Source organism: Anopheles moucheti, chromosome 2, assembly GCF_943734755.1.
Source record: "Anopheles moucheti chromosome 2, idAnoMoucSN_F20_07, whole genome shotgun sequence".
Taxonomy (NCBI): Eukaryota; Metazoa; Arthropoda; class Insecta; order Diptera; family Culicidae; genus Anopheles; species Anopheles moucheti.
In genome coordinates, this window is record NC_069140.1 from 20,012,531 (window position 1) to 20,031,531 (window position 19,001).

Sequence of the window (19,001 nt, forward strand, 5' to 3'; positions counted from 1 at the left end):
TACATTAAGGATGCTTTATGCACAGGGAGTTGCGGGAGTGTTTGCTGCCATCGAAGACGGGGCTTGTTGCAGAAAAATAGCTTAGAAAGATTTTAATCTATCCGTGCATCGAAGGTTGCTTTTTTTTGCCCGTTTGCTGCACCATTGGCAAGAGATCTGAGTTTGACTTCGACCCACAAAGCAACAGGGAGCTAACTCTCGCTGTTTCTGCTGTAGTCCCTGAGTTTTTGAATGAAGACGCAAAAGAAATTGTGCCGACATGGTTGTGCCCACCACCACTGGTGTATTGTCTCGCCCTCGGTTGATTGTCTCGTTAATAGACTCGTAAATTATATCTGCCTGACAGTTTTTCCCGCCGCACTATTTCCACGGCAAGCTGATAAATCCTTTCGAATGGCTTATCGTTTGAAATTCTCAGCTCAGCTGGGGATCGAACGAAATTCCCCAGGAGTTACCAGTAGCCAGCGTAGTAGTAATAATCCCACCAGGGAGTCAATCGTCCAGCAGCGGGACACAACATGAACGAGCTGACACTGAAACGTAACCTTTAAAAAGAATTCACTTATATAAAACAGGTTAAGTTTGGTATAAAATGTGAAACATCTTCACTACGTTGTCATCCCACTATTGCAAACAACGTTGCTAGTAAACAGTTTGCCCACGGTGAAACGGTGTCAAAAGGTACTCTAGACTGCTTCATCACACCGAGACCTCCGGACGATAATGCCCCGTCTTCAGTTGAAAGATTTAATGTCACCTCCGGCCGGGTACGAGCACGCCCGTCCGATGACGATGCAAACCCGTCAATCCTAGCAGCCTGCATCTTGCCATTGCAATTATTTGCACATATTTCACACAGCGCGGAATCTGTGTCAGCGGGGTAGTGAAAGAATTGCTTGAAATGATAATGCATGATCAACGGTTAGATTTATGATGTTTTTAAGGCTTTCCATCAACGGGCAGCACACAACACCATCTAGGGGATTTGTTTTTGTTTTGGATAGGGCGCGGGTGTTGACGTTGCGTTTCGTCTAGCGTCCGTTGACACACGTTTCACGATCCTGCTTTCTGTGACCTTTGTGAAGTTGAGGAGGGGGAAAAAGTCGGCTATGACCCGAGGCACCTGAGTGCAAACGCTCAGCAAAATTTGAACACAAAATTACCGCTCGCACGAAGGAAAAGCCCTACGCAGTATTGCTGATCGTTAAACGTAGCATTACTACTACATAAATCATCATCGTGCACTTTCTCGTGCACACGATTGCCCCGCAAGATGCACAAGATGTTCTGCGCGGATTAACGCCGTTGAACAATGTGAACATGGCACGAGCTGTGGAGCTACATGATAAACTTGACCGTAACACTGGCTCACTGGCTCACCGGCTCACAGAAGGGAAGATCGGTGAAGATCCTCCATTTACTCGGATATCTCACAAACATCCCCGATCCGATAGCCTGCCCGTGACATGACTGATGAGCTAGGAGATCCACGTACCGTCCTCTAGCAAACCCGAAGTACGAAACCACAGGAACGATAGCGAGAAGGATCGATTAACCGTCCAACGGACGATAGTGAACCGGGGTGTTACCGGGGTTCAGTAGCATCGCCCCTGTTTCACAACCCGCACCCGAACGCACCTGATTGACACATTTGGACTCGAAACGTCGAACGTGATCGTGTTTGCCGGGGCAGGAATGTTGGCATACGCGCGTCGGTTGATCTACGGGCGGCTTCCTCTGTGATGCTGCGATGGACCGTTATGTGGGATCGTACCTTGAACAGCTCCGCACGATAATATCCCGCCTGAAGTTGGAATCGTTCGGGAAAAATGAAAAGCCTTGCAGATCGACATTCGCTACGTCTACGATAGGCGAAATGTGAAGGGGAACGCTCGCTGAGCTCGATAGGGAATTTTGAGGGTATTTCCGACCCTATGAGGTATGAGTAATGTAAAGTACGTTTATAGTACTGCATCATGGTGCAGAGATTGTTTTGAAGAGGATCTACCCCGTCTACAAACACCGCAGGCCTTCAGTTTGATTAGCATCTTCTTGCGATAAATGTTTGCCGTAAGCATACACTAAACCTGTATGTGAGTCACACAAAAGAAGTACCTCAGTTTGAATGTATCGTTGGTATCTACTGGAGAGTAACCTTTTCCTTTCGGTCTACACAACCAAACTCGTCCGCCAGCGATTCATTACTCTTGGGTGGATCGATCCTCTTAAAAATCGCTTGCGCGAGCGCATTGCGTGAGTAACTGTTTTGTGCGGCAGCTTAACGCTAGCCGCTGAGCCAATTTCACCCCTGGAGTGAATATAGGAGGTATTCGACGTTCACCTATCGACGACCTTTGACGACGACCTCGTCCACGATACCTCGTCCACGCTGACGGTGGTCGGATTTTGGTACGCGCTTTGAATACTGGCCTAGGCACCCAGTTCGTGCCACTCGACGATCTGAGCAGCGCTCGTTTTAGCTAATCCTGTTTTCGTTTCCCTACCACCATCAAACCTCGGTCATGGTCGTGGTCCCGGCCCTGCTGGAGAGTGAAGGCAAACGGTAGTGATGATGTGCTTCGTTGTATGCTTCCTTATATGGGTAGCATAATGCCAGCCTAATCCACCACCAGATGGCCAAGAATAATTGAGTCAAATAAGGAAGTGAAAAGCTTTACCCGAAGCTCCCGAACCATTTCGTGATTGAGCGTTCCCTCGTGCTGGCAATCATGGCAATCAACATCTTTTACGAAGTTTTCGGGCCACGATCGAGTGAAAAGGATGCCGCTCTTTCTTCCTCGAACATTAACCAGCAGTTTTTTTTTGGGGTTGGGGGATGATATTCCGTGTGGATTAAGCCGGGAAGAATAACATGGCCGGGCGCTATTCTACGGGCATTTGGGTGGCAACCTGCAAAATGACGCAGATTAATGATGAACCGTAAACCGTTTGACGACTATATTTAGAGCGACAGGCAGGATGTTTAGTGCTTGCCCCAGCAATGAACTCCATGAGGTCGAGGAAGAGGTCGAGGAGGATTTGCTCACGCCTTCTACCTTCCAGGCTGGTGATCTGGTATGCGTCAGAGGTACCGGATTCCATGGGTTCAAACTTTACGACCGAGAGAAGTAGCAAAAAAAACTATGATCGATTGCTCCCCGAACCCCCTCCCTCCGGGGGCATTGCGATCATTCTCGGAAGGGTACGAAAACGAACGGGTTTTTTTTTCTTTTGGGAAAACTCGTAATGCTGGCGAAGGTTCTTAAAACCGAACTAAAACCGGGACCGAAGATACCGATGCTGGAGGTCGGTTTGCTCGCCCTGAAGTTGCCCTGCAGGGTGCGGAAAAAAAAGAAGGGAATGACGTCCATTAATGTCACTTCATGGGTGCTATCAAAGCTTGGCGTCGATCGTTAAATTGATCACCGTTTACCAGTTACGGTTACGAAGTTCCCATCGATAAATGAAGCTGTTTACGAATGCAAAACGAGAGCGGAAGATGTCCAACCAGTTTTAGAGCGTCACGTAAAATGTTGTCCGATGTGCGCGCGTTGTGCACTAATTACAAATCAAAAAAGGAGGATCTTAATTCTATGATCACCACATTTTTCGTACTTGGCGCAGGGAGCAACAACTCCGGTCTAGCGGCATGCATACAGCAGGCGCTACACCAACGACTCTTCCCACCCGAAACATCGCAGGAGGTCCCATAGGGGAGGCGAACAATTCCAACCTACCCAGCACCGCATTAATCGTATTCGGGCTGGTCCGGTTTTTGCTGCAGCCCATGCCAAACATTCCCGCATTTTCACCGATAAATCGCGTGGCACATATGCACATTGGTGGGGCCGGTCGCATGCAATGCGCTCGGGTGGTGTCTGTTCTACTTTTGCTGACCCCCACCATGCGGAAACCCCGGATATTGCGGCGCTCCATATTGCGACCACATTCACATTCCGTACACCGGCGTGGTGCGTGTGGTGCATAGCGGTAAAGGCAAGATTCAATCTCGCCATGGGTGGCACGCGTAGAGTTCACCCGGTAGCCGTAGCCGTGAGCGGCACACAGTAAGCCACAATTAATCCGAAGGTCAATTTCTCCCATTCAAAAGGGCTCTCGCGAGGCGAACGGGTCCGGGTGAAAGAAATGGTGGTTCGAAAATGGTGGTGATTTATAATAACCGATTATGCTGACCAGTATATCCCGCGGGGCCGTGTTTAAGATGTGTTGAGTAATGAGTGTCATTTGAGGTTGACCTCTGGGGAGGACTGAAGCGGAAGCGGTACAGCGTGACGGATGTTGATTTAGAGTAATTTTTTAAACCGTTTTTGCTACCGATTGAATCCAGTCGCGGGACTAGTTTTATATCCTACATGTTACACATTACACAAAGTTTCGCCCGATTTTTTTTATGTTTAAATCGTACTAAGGAAATCGTTGCCAGTTGCCAGAGGAAATGGACATAAATTTTCCAAATATCTTTCCACATTGCGCAACCCTTTCTTCCTGGTGCGGATACCCTAATGGCCCCACGGTGGTCAAGCGGATCATCATGCGCAAACAAACACTAGAACACGTGACCTCGAGAGATCTCAGATACCACCCTCCAGTGGATACCACACTCCTCCAAATCACCGATCTGCCATCGAAGACGGTTAAGGCACAGCACCGTTCAGTACACCCGAGAGCCGTTCTCGAGGTCAACGCGAAGGAAATGGAACAGCATACGGCTGCTAGTGGTAGCACCGATAGCAAAATGGTAGAATGTTTTATGCAACATCCAAGTGGAAGCAGAAACGTCCGGGCGAAACAAGATCCGAAGAAGCCAATGCTGAAGCGGTAACGGAGGCAGCTTCGTTGATTGACTGGTTGATTAAAGTGCGTTAACTGTTTACCTTCGGGTAAATGGTACGTGGTTGCACGGTTTCGCGTAATGGTGAAAAACGACACGAATCACACCCGGCCCTGCCTGAGATTATGCCAACCGATTGCTCAATACGCTGGGAACCTGGTCGGGGTACGAGCCGGACAGGCCGGGCCGTCACATCCGGCAGGGCTGGCGGTGTTTTCACTGTGCCGTGCGGGATGGAAACGGTTGCAAGTCGTATTTAACGGTTTCCCTATTCCCCGAGTAAACAGATCCCAATTTCAGGCGGTCAAGTTCGTTTCGTTTCCGCCGCTTTCCCCCAGGCAGACGGGCAAGATTTCTTCAAAATTTCCTGCCTAGGATATGCACTGGGACTACGAAATGCTCGTACCACCGTCGTGTTCGTGTATGCAATTGCTTTAACGTGGCAATCAACATATCGCCTCGGTAGACCTAGCAACACGCCACCATCATCCAGCACACGATCGCGTGCACATTCCTGCGCCACCGAAAACCACCCGCATCAGGAGAATTCCGCATCCCTCTTCTAGGGACCTTTTGCTAAACACACACACACACACCCATTTAGAGTGTCGCAATCAGCCAGGAACTAGACGGAACTTAAAATACGTTTCAACCCACGCACGCGGTTGGATTGTTTCGAATCGCCACTAGCTCTCGCGGTGCTCTAATGGTGCTTGTGTAAACAAAGGTAACACGTTTTGTGCATGATAAATGTATTGGGAGGTTGTACTTTCTCATCTTGGCACAGTCACAATCGAACTGTGTCTGTTGGTTTATTTATTGTTTGTAGAATAAATCCTAACCTGTAGTACACCTTTACCTTGGAGTGCCAGAAATCAGGCAGCCAACGATGTCGAAGGAATTTTGGAACAATTTTAATCGTACGGTAATGTGCAAGTGCCACAATGCGAAACACTGTTACACTATATTCTTTAAGTTGTACAGTGAATTGTTTGGAAGAAAAGTCTACAGATGGTTTAATCCAAGATTTTATTCTTCAGGGAGCATCAATGGTTGAATTGAGGTTGTATCTCAACTGAGCTATCGAAACTACTATTGTACTTATAAGAAATGTCTGAGAATCTCTGAGTCTCCAAAGATGTATAAGAATCGACATATATAGACAAATTTATTCTAGGTTGTAAGATGGACATAAATAAATAAAAAATCATCGAATTTTCAAAAATTCTTGAATCTACCTTATTGACTTTCAGATTATTTTTTTGGTTTGAAGATATTCATATTCATTGAGAGAATTTCTGGATATGCAAAGATCAATCAGGCGGCGGCCCAGCTCTGGAGGGGTATTTTCTAGCGACGCCGGTGCTAGCGACACGGCAGGACTGAGATAAAATCCCGTCCGGACGAATTCCACGTACGCAGGGCTGACTATCCTGCTACGGATAAATTAAGTCGAATAAAGCCAGAATTGGCCTCTTAAGGTTATTGTTCCGGTATTATTTCTATCAAATTGAGGATCAAAAATTGCGAATGTTTACATAGACCTTTAAATTCTGTTTTTTATTCAGATGTAAATCATTAGAGAATTGTTTTCAAATTCTTCAGAACTTCATGAATCTTTGTAACAGACATTATCAAACAATAGTTGTAGTTCCACCATCAACACTATAAATCTAGAATATAAACAATAAAGATAATAATTTCTTGTTTTTAATTTTAATTTCAGGTAAGACTGATCCTCTCTCATGGTTTAATGAACACAATGTGTGAGTACACAATAGTAAATGAAACGTCGTTAGCATTACTGACTGCCAATGATATTGCATATATTCAATAAATCCATTTTAAAGGTAACGTTAACACTTTTGCGAATCCCGAGCCCGAGTTGTCAATGTTTGGATACGTAGCACTTTGTATGTGTGCAGTGATCGTAATAAACATGTTTAATTTATTGGCGCTCCAGAAGGTGTACACCGGTTTGAAAAATGATCGCTACCGCCACAACCGATTAGCATACGTCTCGTAAAAGCTATCACATCATCGACCAGCCGACCCATTAACAAGTTCACACTCCGTAAGTGGCTACGAATCGTTAGTCGATGCACTCTCGATAGTGCACTATTAATCAGGGGTCTCTTTAGCTGCCCCCGGTTTGGCAGGGATACACACAGGGTGTACTCATACGAGCCACCATAATCTACTGCAATTGGAAAATCTTTGCATCATCATGCCGATCCGCTGGCGCAGACGCAATCCATTGGGCGATCGGAGTGATCTAACAGACGTGTGTTGCATATCTGTACGAGCATCCTTGCGTTAACCAAATGAATCGATTTCATGAAGCTGATCGACAATCGACGGGCAGTTATTGAAAGTACCTCAAAAAGAGACTTGAAAGAATTAAAGTCCAAACAACACGATCACATTGCGATTGCTCGTTGTAATGCTCCGCAACGTTTCGACCACTAGTTGGTCTTACTAGCGTCATGGATATTTTTGCTGTGCTGTGGCGTTCCACAGCATCAAAACTACTGTACCGTAGCAGGCAGTAGCATCGTGCTGTCATCACCACCATTACCCGGATGACGTCAGCTCGCAGATGCGGATGTTTTAAAACGATTTCCAAATAATTAATCAAATCCACCTAAATCTACATGGCCACGGTAATACGCAACGGCAAGACTTCACCCATTTGCACCGCTGCCATTTGGGCCTTTTTGGCATCTGAATCCCATAAAAAAAGAGAACTGCTTCGCGATCGTGCGTTACAATCATTCCAAACCTTCCTCACGGTGTTTTTCCTTTCGTGACCCGGAGCGGAGAAGTGTTGATGCGTGATGCTACTCGGGGACCCTACCCTAAAGAGATAAAAAGAAACAAATACCTTGGCTTTGGCACCCAATCACCCCGAAGCAGGGTGAATTTCGCACTTAAGATAATGTCCTCTGTGCGCACTGTGGCATCGTGAAAGGCGACCAGCGAATTGACTTTTCTTTACCGTGCGTTTACCACGACGAGCCGCTCATGGGGCAAATGTGCGAAAACTAATAAACTGACAGAATTATAATTTATTGTACAATTGCTCGGTATGGATGGTGGTGGTGGTGGAGCTGGTGGTAAAAACATTAAATGTCTTTTTTCCTCCCCTCACGATCACGATCGACGGCCAGTGTTTTCCTTTCGGCGCTGTCAGCTGTGATTACATCGCGCTGCTCTCTCTCTGGGGATGTTTTATATTGCGTTTTTACAAGCTTGCGTGCATCCATTTGTTCTGTGGCACCGGGACTCATAATATTCTGCTCCATTGCAAAGCATTAATCGTCTTCCTATATACACCGTGCGTTTGGGTAAACGAGTTGTGTTGCGCTGCTCTGGGGACTCCACCGCCAGTGTTACTGCCAGCTGTCGTCTGTGAGATGCTGCGAATTTCGAATGATTTAAAATACTTATGATGGTCGTAAATCTATTTTCCCGTTTGCATTCGCGCTCACATTCCAATGCTTAACGTTTCACGTGACCTTAATTTTTTTTTCTCTCTCAACTTCCACCAAACGGGAACTCCCGTCCAGCAGGATGGTCAGTTTGGCATGAGTGTTGTAAAATAATTCCGTACATCCTATACGGTGGTTTTTAATACCCTGGGGAACCTGCTCGCTCGCTGGCAGGTTTCGATTGAGTAATAAGTCCCGTCTAACCGTACCGCAGGTTTGCATCCACTTCGGTACATCGGTTAAGGGCTCCTTTCAAGGCTAGATTAGTGGTTCTTGCAAAATCCCAGCCTCTCGCACTCTGTATTAACTGATCAAAGCGCGAAACTTGCTTTCGGCAACCAATCTAACCGCGACCTTTGGCAGAACCGAGTGAAAGATTAGATCGAACTTCCCACCTACCGGGTTTATGTTGGGCTGGCAAAGTACTAACTTCACCGAGACCACGGTTGCTAAACACCATCATCCCGGTCCAACTCTGGCCAACAGCGACTCGTCTAATCATCGGTCGCCAACCCCGCCCGGAAGGGTTTGGCATCCGTGGTGCAATAAAATCCTGCCAGACACCTCGTTTAGCATCCAGGGGCCTTGCTTTCGGTGTGGCTACGGTAATTATGTGTCTCTTCTTCCGTTACCTGTACGGTGTACCAAGACCGGTGCTTACAGTTGGGTGAACTTCCAGAAGGTTTACTCCCCGCCTGAACTTTCCGAGTGCGAGGGCAAGCTTTGTAAGATACGCAATACAAAACCCCTTTACTACGTATAATCTATTTTGATTGAATCGTTTTTGATTCATCGTACCGCTGACATGTGGCTTTTATGTTTTTTTCTTTGCCTCCAAACGGGCGGATATTTATTCCTCCCGTTTCATTCCCAAGTATCGCCCGAGTGGCGCAGCTGCTGGAAAGCTGGAATGCTGTCGTCTTTCTTTTTTAATAGAACGCAACACATTATATGCTCAAAACTTCAAAATCCGGAGGATCTCTGTGTCTCTCTTTCGCAACTCCCTGGATGGAGCAGTCGTCCAGGTTGTTTGACGTGGCTCGTGCTATTTTTGACAAGGGGCACAAAACCGTGCAGTTTTCCCGCGCTAAATTGATGGCTTGCGAAGAATGCGACGCGATGATGCGCTTGCCGATGAAAATGATGACGGCTGCCTGTCGTCGTAAGTCTTCGCGCTGCTAATTCGCGCCATGTGGCAAGAAGTACATTGAATTATTAATCGCAACACCGGGAAAAGGGTGGCAGGAGAAGGATGTTCCCTTCCGTTGTGCGTGGTATGGTAAGAATGTCTTGTTAGCTGTGGAGCCGAAGGCCGCTAACCGCTAAGGAGCTGTCGAAAGAAACGAGATGTTGGTGCGTGTTGGGTACGCTTTTGACAACTTCTTGTAATTAGTATCGGTTTGATACAGGCCAGGTTAGGTGAGGGCCTTTATCGATCCATCAATACGACGCAGTTCCAGCGTTGTTGGGAACCGCATATGGTGTAGTATTTACCTTGAACTGTCTGTGCCGACCCGAAAGATTCCTCCCAGCGAGAGAAAGTCCTTTCCATTAACATTTCCATTTCCATGTTTGCTGTGTGAGTGTTTTTAGCGTTATTTACGCGTTAACATTATCTTCGCATTACAACACACAGCAACACCAACATGAAGAGAGGAAAATTTCCAATTTGTTCGACAACTTTGCTAATCAAATTTGCTTGCGTTATAAATGGTGTAAAAATGGATTGGCCAAAAAAACAAAAACCTTGGAAAAACCTCCCCATAATGACAACGGCCCAACGAACCGAACCGTTGGCCGACTAAGATGAAAATAATGAAATAATTAAATTTCATTTTGTTTTCAGCAGCCCCCCGACCCGAATGGGTTCCCATAAACTACCCCGCGCCGTTATCGTTAGCTCTCCTGTGTGGAAAATTTGTGTTCACTTGCCCAACCATCCATTTTGCCACCCTTTTGCGAAGATGATTGATTAGGTGTGGAGTCGTGAATTCGTAATTTGCCATCGCCCTAAGTACTTATCCGCGCCGTGTGAAAGTGGAACGCTGCGAAGTTGTGGGAGTAAATGTGGGAAAGGGAGCAAAACGAGAGGAAGAATACTTTTTTTAACTTCCCCAAACGAAAGTTGTGGGCGTTTGCACGTTACACGTCAAACACGTCAAACGCAGTGTCATCGCCATGTTCTAACGTCGCGCAACATTGTAGGATTAGATGGACCCGAAGGCATGTGGAGCAACATTATTGAGTGAGATGAGTTTCAGGCTGGAATAATTTCATTTCAACCATGATCTCATCTCGTCCATACGTGCAAGGCAGATCGGGGTTTATAAGCGTACTTATGCGTTCCAGATGCAGCAATAGCTCGCCGTTCCCAACCAACCCCCCAACCGCGTTGCGAATTCCATTCGCATGTACCAGAACGGTGTTCGAGTTATTTTGCTGTTCTGGTGTTCCGTTGGGTTGGTGGTTTCGTTGACTGCCCATTCCCGACATTGCCATCCATCACATTGCATTAACGTGTCACAGCCCGAGGGGTAGTGGCCGATCATAGGGCCGATCAAGCACGCGGGCAACAAGCGGCATTGGTATGTGATTTGTGCAATACTGAGATCACATCACAACACCGAGAAAAATCGTTCCTTCAAACGGTACTGTTACGGCCTTGACATAAATCATAGGGCACACTAATCTTCTGGTCAGATGCTCTGTAACCGCCAGCGAGTCAGCAGGCGGGGAAGCTTTGTTCCAGCGCGCAACGAACGGAACAAACTAATTCCGCGCCTGTTTTTTGTTGCTTATTTATTCGATCGGAAAATCGATAATCACCGAACCGTAGAAATGGCTGTCATCCTTGCTTTGCCAGCTGAAAGCGTTAAAACCGGCGCCTTGTTGAAGGATGAATCAGCGCCCACCGTTCGAGTGTGTGTGTGTGAGATGTAAGATTGTTTGCAATAGCCACCCAAACAGGCCGGAGCTGGCAGACGCGTTATTAATCGCAAAACAGCTGTTCCTGTGAGGGACAGGAAATGAGAGTGAATTTTTTTGTTTTTCGAGATGATCTCTTGTTTTCCTACTCTATTAATAGGCGGGTATGCTAATGCATCGGGCCAATAATTTGTCGTTGGCTTTGTTGGCGTCATCATCTCTCATTGCCTCGCTGTACTCTGCTTCTGCATAGAGAGAAGCGTAAAAATATATTAATAAACCTAAAGTGCGCGCCTACTTGGATGAAATGTTACATGTTTTGTGCCGTCGTCCTTGACCATCACACTCCCTGTGGGTGACGAAAGTGCAATTTGCAACGCATTTAACCATGGCATTATCGTTTAGCTGCAGTTAGTGTGTCGAAACAATTAATTTCACGTGCAGCAAGTGCGATAAAGAAGTCATTTACCAGTCGCAAACTCAATACAACGACAAAAAAAGTTATTTGTTTACTCTCTTCTCGTCCAAAGAATGGCAACGTTTACAATTCCCTTCACTCAATCATATTGACCCGTGCGTTTGTTGGGTAATGCTGTTTGCTTCCTTCATGCTCTCAACGGCACTCGAAGCACGACGCTTTCGCGAATGTAAAATGCTTCAATCCCCGTTGCTGATGCCCACTCCATCATTTCGACAGTCTACCCGTGTTTTTTTCAGCCTCATTCCCATCCACTTGACTTGACTTGGGCTGGAGGTTGGGGAATGCTATCAATTCCGCCCCAAGAAGCGGCTGCACACAGAATCCACCGAGGGAACGAAATGTTTCTCCCGCGACCAGCACGCGAAGTATTTCCATACGGATGATGGACGCCGTCCTAACATGTACCTTCTGGTGAATTCTTTCCATCATCGATCTCTCCACCGCTGAGGGATCGTCTATCGCGTTTCCTTACCTCGAAGGTTGTTTTCCCCTTTGCGATCGAGGAGGCTCTTGTTTTCCCCTCACCGCAAACTCCGGTGCTGTTGGCGCGTAGCTGTGGAAAGTGTCATGAGCACGTGAGAAAGCGATTTGCGTGTGCGATTCTTGTGCTAGGCCCCAATAATGCGGAACAAGTGGAGATCGGAAGAAAACAGAAAATTACGAAAAGGAGGTTTATCCACTGGGGGTTGCGACATAAGTGGAGGGGGGGGGGGGGGGGGGGGGAGGTAGTGTGTGGTTGTGTATGTGTGATTTTTTGTTTTCACGAAAAAAAAGCGCACAACAAGACCAACCATCGTTCGACAGGGCTCGTATAATGATCCACAGAATGGCAAGAGTCAGCAAGAACCGTAAACTCTTCTCTCTCTCTATATCTCTCTTTCTCTCTTACTGTCGTTCTTTCTCTTCGCTTACTTACCCCCTTACTAAACGCTTAACATGATCGCGGTCAGCGGTTTTGCTGTGCGCGCAGTCCCGTTTTCGCTTGCTTGTCATCGGACCCATGGATAAACTTTCGTCCATTAAAAGAAATGATCCCCGTGGCCCCAACGCGCCAAACCTGGTGGCCAATTCGCCGAAACACACACACACACATAAAAACGCAACCCTCAATGCGATTTCGCGCAGCACGGACGGCAAGGGCTGCCGTTGGCGAACGCGCATACAGAAGGATCGAAAGAAAATAAAACACCGAATCAGCCGCACACACGAAAAAAAGGGCAATGAAACCGATCCGCGAAAAAGAGGCTCATCTTGTGGAGGCTCATCGATGTTGTAAAACGTGTCGGCTTGCAGGCCTTCCCAGGCGTTAAGCGGAACACATGTGGGATAGGGTTAGGTTTTTTTTTTAGCTGATGAGCGAACGAGAGGCCAGTGGACAAGGGCGAAAAAATGGGAATGAGTGAGAAAGAAGAACGGTATGACGCGGGGGTGCGTATGACGCAGAGAGAGAGGACGGTTGATCGCCCTACGTCAAGGGTGTCGAACTTTGTGGTGTTCGAGCATGGGATTGGTTGAGTTTTATCCATTTCTTCCCATTTTGGTTTGTTCGCAAACTAATGTTTCATGTTGGATTGACCTTTGAGGTTAAGGGATTAAGTACAATAATGTAACAAATATAAATAAATGATAAATGTACATTTTTAAGCAGCTTAACGGATTTACAATATTAGTTAATTTTTAAAGTGATCGTATGCTTTGAGGAATACATGAGACATCTTCTCACGCATGTACACGGCATAAAGATATTAATTTGTAACAACTATGAGTCATGCACACACATGGGATTTAAAAGTTGCTTTGTCTGATATGTGTTATCAAATCTCAAATCATCAAATATATAAAGCATTGGGGCAGCCCGGTGGCATGATGGTAGCGGAGCCGGTCTTCACACGAACGGACCGGACCAAAATCCCATCCGGACTAATCCCCCGTAGCAAGGACTGACTATCCTGCTACGTGGTAAAATAAGTCGATACGGCCAGGCCGTTCTAACGAAACAAAAAAAATATATATAAAGCAACATATAAAGTTGCATGATATTTAAGGTTTATTTTGATTTTATTTATTAAATAATTTTATATATTCAACATATGTATACTGAGATCGAATGGGGTTGTAATGTCAATTTTAAAAATATAACAGAACTTTACGTTCTGTCATATGGTCATACCATCCGTTTTACTTCTTGAATATTGGTCTTGCCTTATTGCTTGATAATATCAATTATATGTAGAAACAAAAGCTGCAAATGCGTGTTGTAAGAAAAATAAGCCTAACATACGGAACGAATTTACTTGTCGATGTCAAAATGACAAAACTAAATGGCGTTATATTTATGCTACGGGCCCAAAACCGGGTTAAAATAACTCATGTAATAATGAAAATGTTCAAAGGTGTTTAATTGAATTTAAAAACGTCTGTTTATCTCATCAAGAACTCCAGCAAGTCGTAGAAAATCTAGTTCGTACGGTATTTCTTGAATTTGAACAAAATATTAATAAATAAATTATATATTAGAGAATTATATATTAGTTCCCTAATTATATATCAGGGACAGAAAATGTTTATTTACGTTTAATGGAAACTACCATTTACGTGATGAAAATAATGGAAAAGTTTAGTGTATTTCGAAATTATCGATTGCAAACTAAACAAATCAATCTGACCCGTACTGTCGAAGTTTTGAACTTTTATTACTATAGTATAGTATATATAAATGCCGTTACTTGGAACATTTCAAGTTGTATCAAAACAATCAAATTCGTATTTTTTCTGTAAAATAAAGAAAATTATTTTTTTGAAGAATAGTTCTTCCCTTGCACATTACCAAGTTTGACACCCTTGCCTTTACACGCTGCCGTTGGTGTGCAGCAACAGGGGAGGAATCACGAGAAGCTTTGAACATCCTGCCACTGGCGGACCGCGAGAGCACGGTGCGCTCTCATTCGTGTGGAAACTTTGGAACAGACCGTACGTACTGTAGGGCGCGCGCGTCCCATTTGCTTATCGTTTCGCGACTTTTGAAGCGTTTTCTGTCCCCCCCTCGCGGTACGGATGGAGCAGATTGGGAAGAGATTTACAAAAGCCGCCTAGATCATGTAATTAGAGTGTAGAGTGTGTGTGTGCGTGTATGTGCGTGTGTGTTAAAAATTCTTTCCCTTCTTCGCGTGTGCTGTATGTGCGTTACTGTGCAGTTTGTTCTGTCCTGCCATTACTGATCGATCTCTACCGTTGTGTGTGGAACACGGCTGGTGGATATTTCGTGCCGCGCAGCTAAACCAGTCGGATCGATTTGTGCTGAGAGTGGTTGCGAATTGTTCCTATGCTATTCCCGCTGGTAGTTCCTTTCGCTTGCGTCCGTCTGTGATCGTTTCGTCGTTTCGTGTTCACCGTGCCAAGTTCTGATGGGCTTCACCGTGTACCACTAATTTGAAATAACGTGCAAACAACAACCCATTTCTGCTAAAATTTGTGCCAAGTGTACTCCAACCTCCCCTTATCGAAGCAATCAATCCAACTGTGCCCTTTTTTCTACGTTCGATATGTTATGCTATCCTTATCAAATTGGTGGTGTATGCGTGCGTGTGAGCTGTTGTAGTGTTGATAGCACGCAATAAAAAAGGGTGAAACAAAAATCGACACCAAAAGCGGGCTAAAATCAATTTTTGAAACACTCTCCCCAATTGGTCGGAGTTCCTGACGGAGTGTTCCAACTACAATCCGAGCGAAGGCAACGCTCGCGAATACTGTACCGATTGCGTTCAAGTGTCTTCGTTTACGGTTATCAGTGACAACACGGTGGAATGCTTATCAGAGTCCCTTGCTGAAACAGAATACTTCCCAATACTGCCGGTGACGCGGTGCTGCTTGTTTAGCGCACTGCGAGCTGTCGGCAGAGTCGCTGAGCAACTCTGCCGCATACGAACCGATGACCGAGTGAACCGCATTCTCGCATCCTCACGTCTTGTCTCGTGCAGAGAACGATCCGCTGAGAAGGCAACGAGTTTCACAACCGGACAAGGGTTATTCTGCCCCCTAAGATCATCGATCCAGCCAGAAGCGCATCGTGCCAACGCAACCCAGCCTCACCATGATAAGAGTCAACTCGCAGTCATTCAGTCTTTCCAGCACGCTCAAGGTACGGTTGATTGGGAACTTCGGACAACGAAGCATTGCAGGGGGATGGAACATGTGGAAAAGAAGAAACGGATTGAGCAGCGCCCGCATCGTCGTAGTCGGCGGGGTGTTAATTTTTAAACCACGCACGCTCAACACCCCAATCGAACAGACACCGGGAAGATATCGTACACGAAATGTTCGAAAAATGTCAACCATCGTCTGTGGTAGCAAAACCCATCCCGGCCAATGCGTTTCCGATCGTTGGGAATGGATGATCGCCCGTTGGCTGAGGCATTTGTTTACATTGGCTACCATGGCGTTTGTCGGCGTCGTAGTAACTGCATAATGGCGGTGAAATGCACTGTTTATTTACAAGCAAATGCATTTAATTATTCAACCTATTCCAACCAACACAATTCCAATGAGCACGATCCCAAAAGCAGAGCGATGGGATAATAAATGTGAAGCATTAATGCGTGCCCGTGCGGGTGTGTGTGAGTTTGGGAAAATATTTTACTATTTTTCGGAAAGCGTCCTCCTTCGCGATGTCTAGTTTTGTATGAAAATAACTACTGAAATAGATCATCCTTGCCGTGCCATTCGACCGCTTTTCATTTCCAATCGAAAAGGAAAGTGTAAATACATTCTGTTGTACAGCGTGCAGGGTTCGGCACACGTAAGCAAAGCAATGATCGCATCGTCTTGTCGTTGTTGTACCGCTCAGCTCTACGATCATTCAAGTTTCAAGTCTTGAATCTCAGTGGTTGGATGTTGTGTGTGTTCATAAAAACAAATCGGTACCACTTTCACGACATGTAACAGCACAACATGAATATCCGAGAATGCGGCATCATCACCCACCCACTAGATCGTGGTCACCGGGAACCGACAACTGACCTACTAATCACTTTTACTACCCGCACGGTTTGTGTATGCTTGTGCGTAGTGGCGGGATCATAAGTCTTAAACGGCCGGACGCAACACAACATAAAGCGACTTTGTGATTGCATTGGCGAGGAAAATCTTGAGGAATGGCCAACAGTTGCCAGGCACATGGTGTGCATTATGCCAACAGAACGGTTGCACCGCTGCAAGGGTTCACCGATGACGTAGTTGGGAAGCAATTTTAAGACCTTTTTTTGCTTGAATAACTGCGCCGTTAAGAATGAAGATACTTCATTCATTTTTTTTGTTTGTTGGTTGGTTAGTCTGCTTCCATAAAGCACGTCAGCCATTGAAGAAGAATTCAATTTGTGTATATCTCGTTTTTTTGTTCTTAAAGTTGCATCTTTTTGCCATTCTGTCCATTTAAAGTCAACTTATGAGTGCAAAAGAGATCCTTTTTTATTAAGCTGAACTGCATGTGTGCAAATGCTTCGCGCGCGTATGTGATACAATTAATTAATATCAGTCGAAATGGGACGCCATCGGGGGTTTGCGTATCTTCGGACGGGTTATGCCATTACAACTTCAGCAAAACGGTTCTGCTTCCTTTATTGAGCAACATCTCACAACAGAGTTGCTGTTTGTTGGCTCTCTGTTTGCTCCCAAGCCCAAGTGTGGCATTTTTATTGGAGCTACTGTTTCCTTCCAACCGACCGCAACGCACGCGGGACGGTTCAAACATTCCAAAAAACCGTTGCCCAAACTCCCTTCGGGCGATACCGGGAGGCGAAACCACTTTATTCGCTTAATCAGCTTAGACTTCGGGTATGCGCGGTCCACGGAGCAACCCGTAATTAATCACACCTGTCAAATTTCCGTACAAAACAAAACGGAAAATAATTCTTCCAATTTCCAAGAAGCACAAAATTATGTTTTACGTCTGTATAGGACCCGTTTACACGGACCGATAGAAGAGGCCAGGCACCGGTACACATTATACATCTTTAACTGCCACGATTTCCCACGTGTTGAATGGATTTACACATGGTCATGTCCGTTCGGCTCCGGGGGGGAATTTGGGAATGGGTGATGCCCTGATGCAAATCCCATACGAGATAATGTCCCAAAACTCCTTACGATCAAACAGTTGACGCAAACACGGCTAATGTTTCAACAGACGAAGGAAGAAGGAAGACAAGAAAAAAACGATACGCTTAAATACTAATAAACCATGCAAATCACGTTCCAACTAGCGAACGACGGGTTTGTTATGTCTCCGTGTGGACGGAAATTTGGAACTTCGGCTTGTGGCGTGTGTTCCTCTTCTTCGACTCCCGCGAGCCTGCTTCCCTGTAAAGTTGCCCTAAGGTGTGGCGTTCTGTTCTCCCCGTTGTCTTAAGAACCAAACGCACAAGATGTGTTTGCCCAGTTGACCGACAAGGCATGTTGTCATTCGTGCCATTTTTACATTTTGACTGTTACTTACCCTTGCGTTATGTTGTTTTGCTTTCGGTTTTTTTTTCGTTTCTCAGTTTCTTCTTGTGAGTGATGTCGGTTTTTGGTAGAATTGTTATTGTGGTTTTGATGGTTCGATGCACTGTTTTCGTCGGCGAGCTCTTGTTGCTTGGAGCTGTACTTACAATGTTAAATATTTATTTGTATTTTTCAATTAGTTTGGTATTGTTTTACCAACGAATTGAGCAAACCAAAAAACCAACTGCTGTATTGTTTTTTTCAGCATGTTGTTTGAAACTTAGTGTATAAATAATTATTTATGTTAATCTTTCTTAAACTTTTTCCTTTACTTTGAAGGGCAACAATGTGACCTGAACATTAATCTCCCCTAAAGCTTCTTTTCCTTTGAAATTTAATTGGAAAGAACCCGTATACATAAGACTCAGCCCTTGATTGGAATCACATTTAGATCAGCAACATAAAATATCACTCATGTTCCCGCTGAAAGCATTAATGTTACTTTGTGTGCGCAAAAACAATATCGTGAAGAGAAAAAAAAAACATATCATTTTATATCAATTTTTTTCCCTTGCTGTCTGTTGTGCCCATTACCAAGAGAAAAAAGGCGCACAATCTCGGAAGCTTACTCGAACGGAAATGAATTTATGATTTTATGACACGGCAAAACGGTGTCTACGGTCCTAACGCTAACGAAAGGAAGGCGTCGCTGTGTAGGGAAGCAGGTTGGTGATCGTAAATGTATTTGCTTCTTTCCCTGGCGCGTTCCAAGAAT

At 45.4% G+C, this 19,001-nt stretch overlaps 1 protein-coding gene across 4 annotated transcripts in view; it reads left to right on the plus strand.

Annotated features, from left to right (window-relative positions):
* LOC128299340 (tensin-1) overlaps nt 1-19,001 on the plus strand; it is a 107,935-nt gene that overhangs the window by 33,386 nt on the left and 55,548 nt on the right. For 3 of the 4 annotated variants that reach the window (XM_053035268.1, XM_053035269.1, XM_053035271.1), the window contains exon 1: nt 15,747-15,887. The exons of the other annotated variant lie outside the window; for it this stretch is intronic. In XM_053035268.1, coding sequence (XP_052891228.1) covers nt 15,840-15,887 — 48 coding nt within the window. In that variant the 5' untranslated portion in view covers nt 15,747-15,839. Of the gene's footprint in view, nt 1-15,746; nt 15,888-19,001 lie in introns of those variants that run through there. 4 annotated transcript variants of the gene reach the window in all.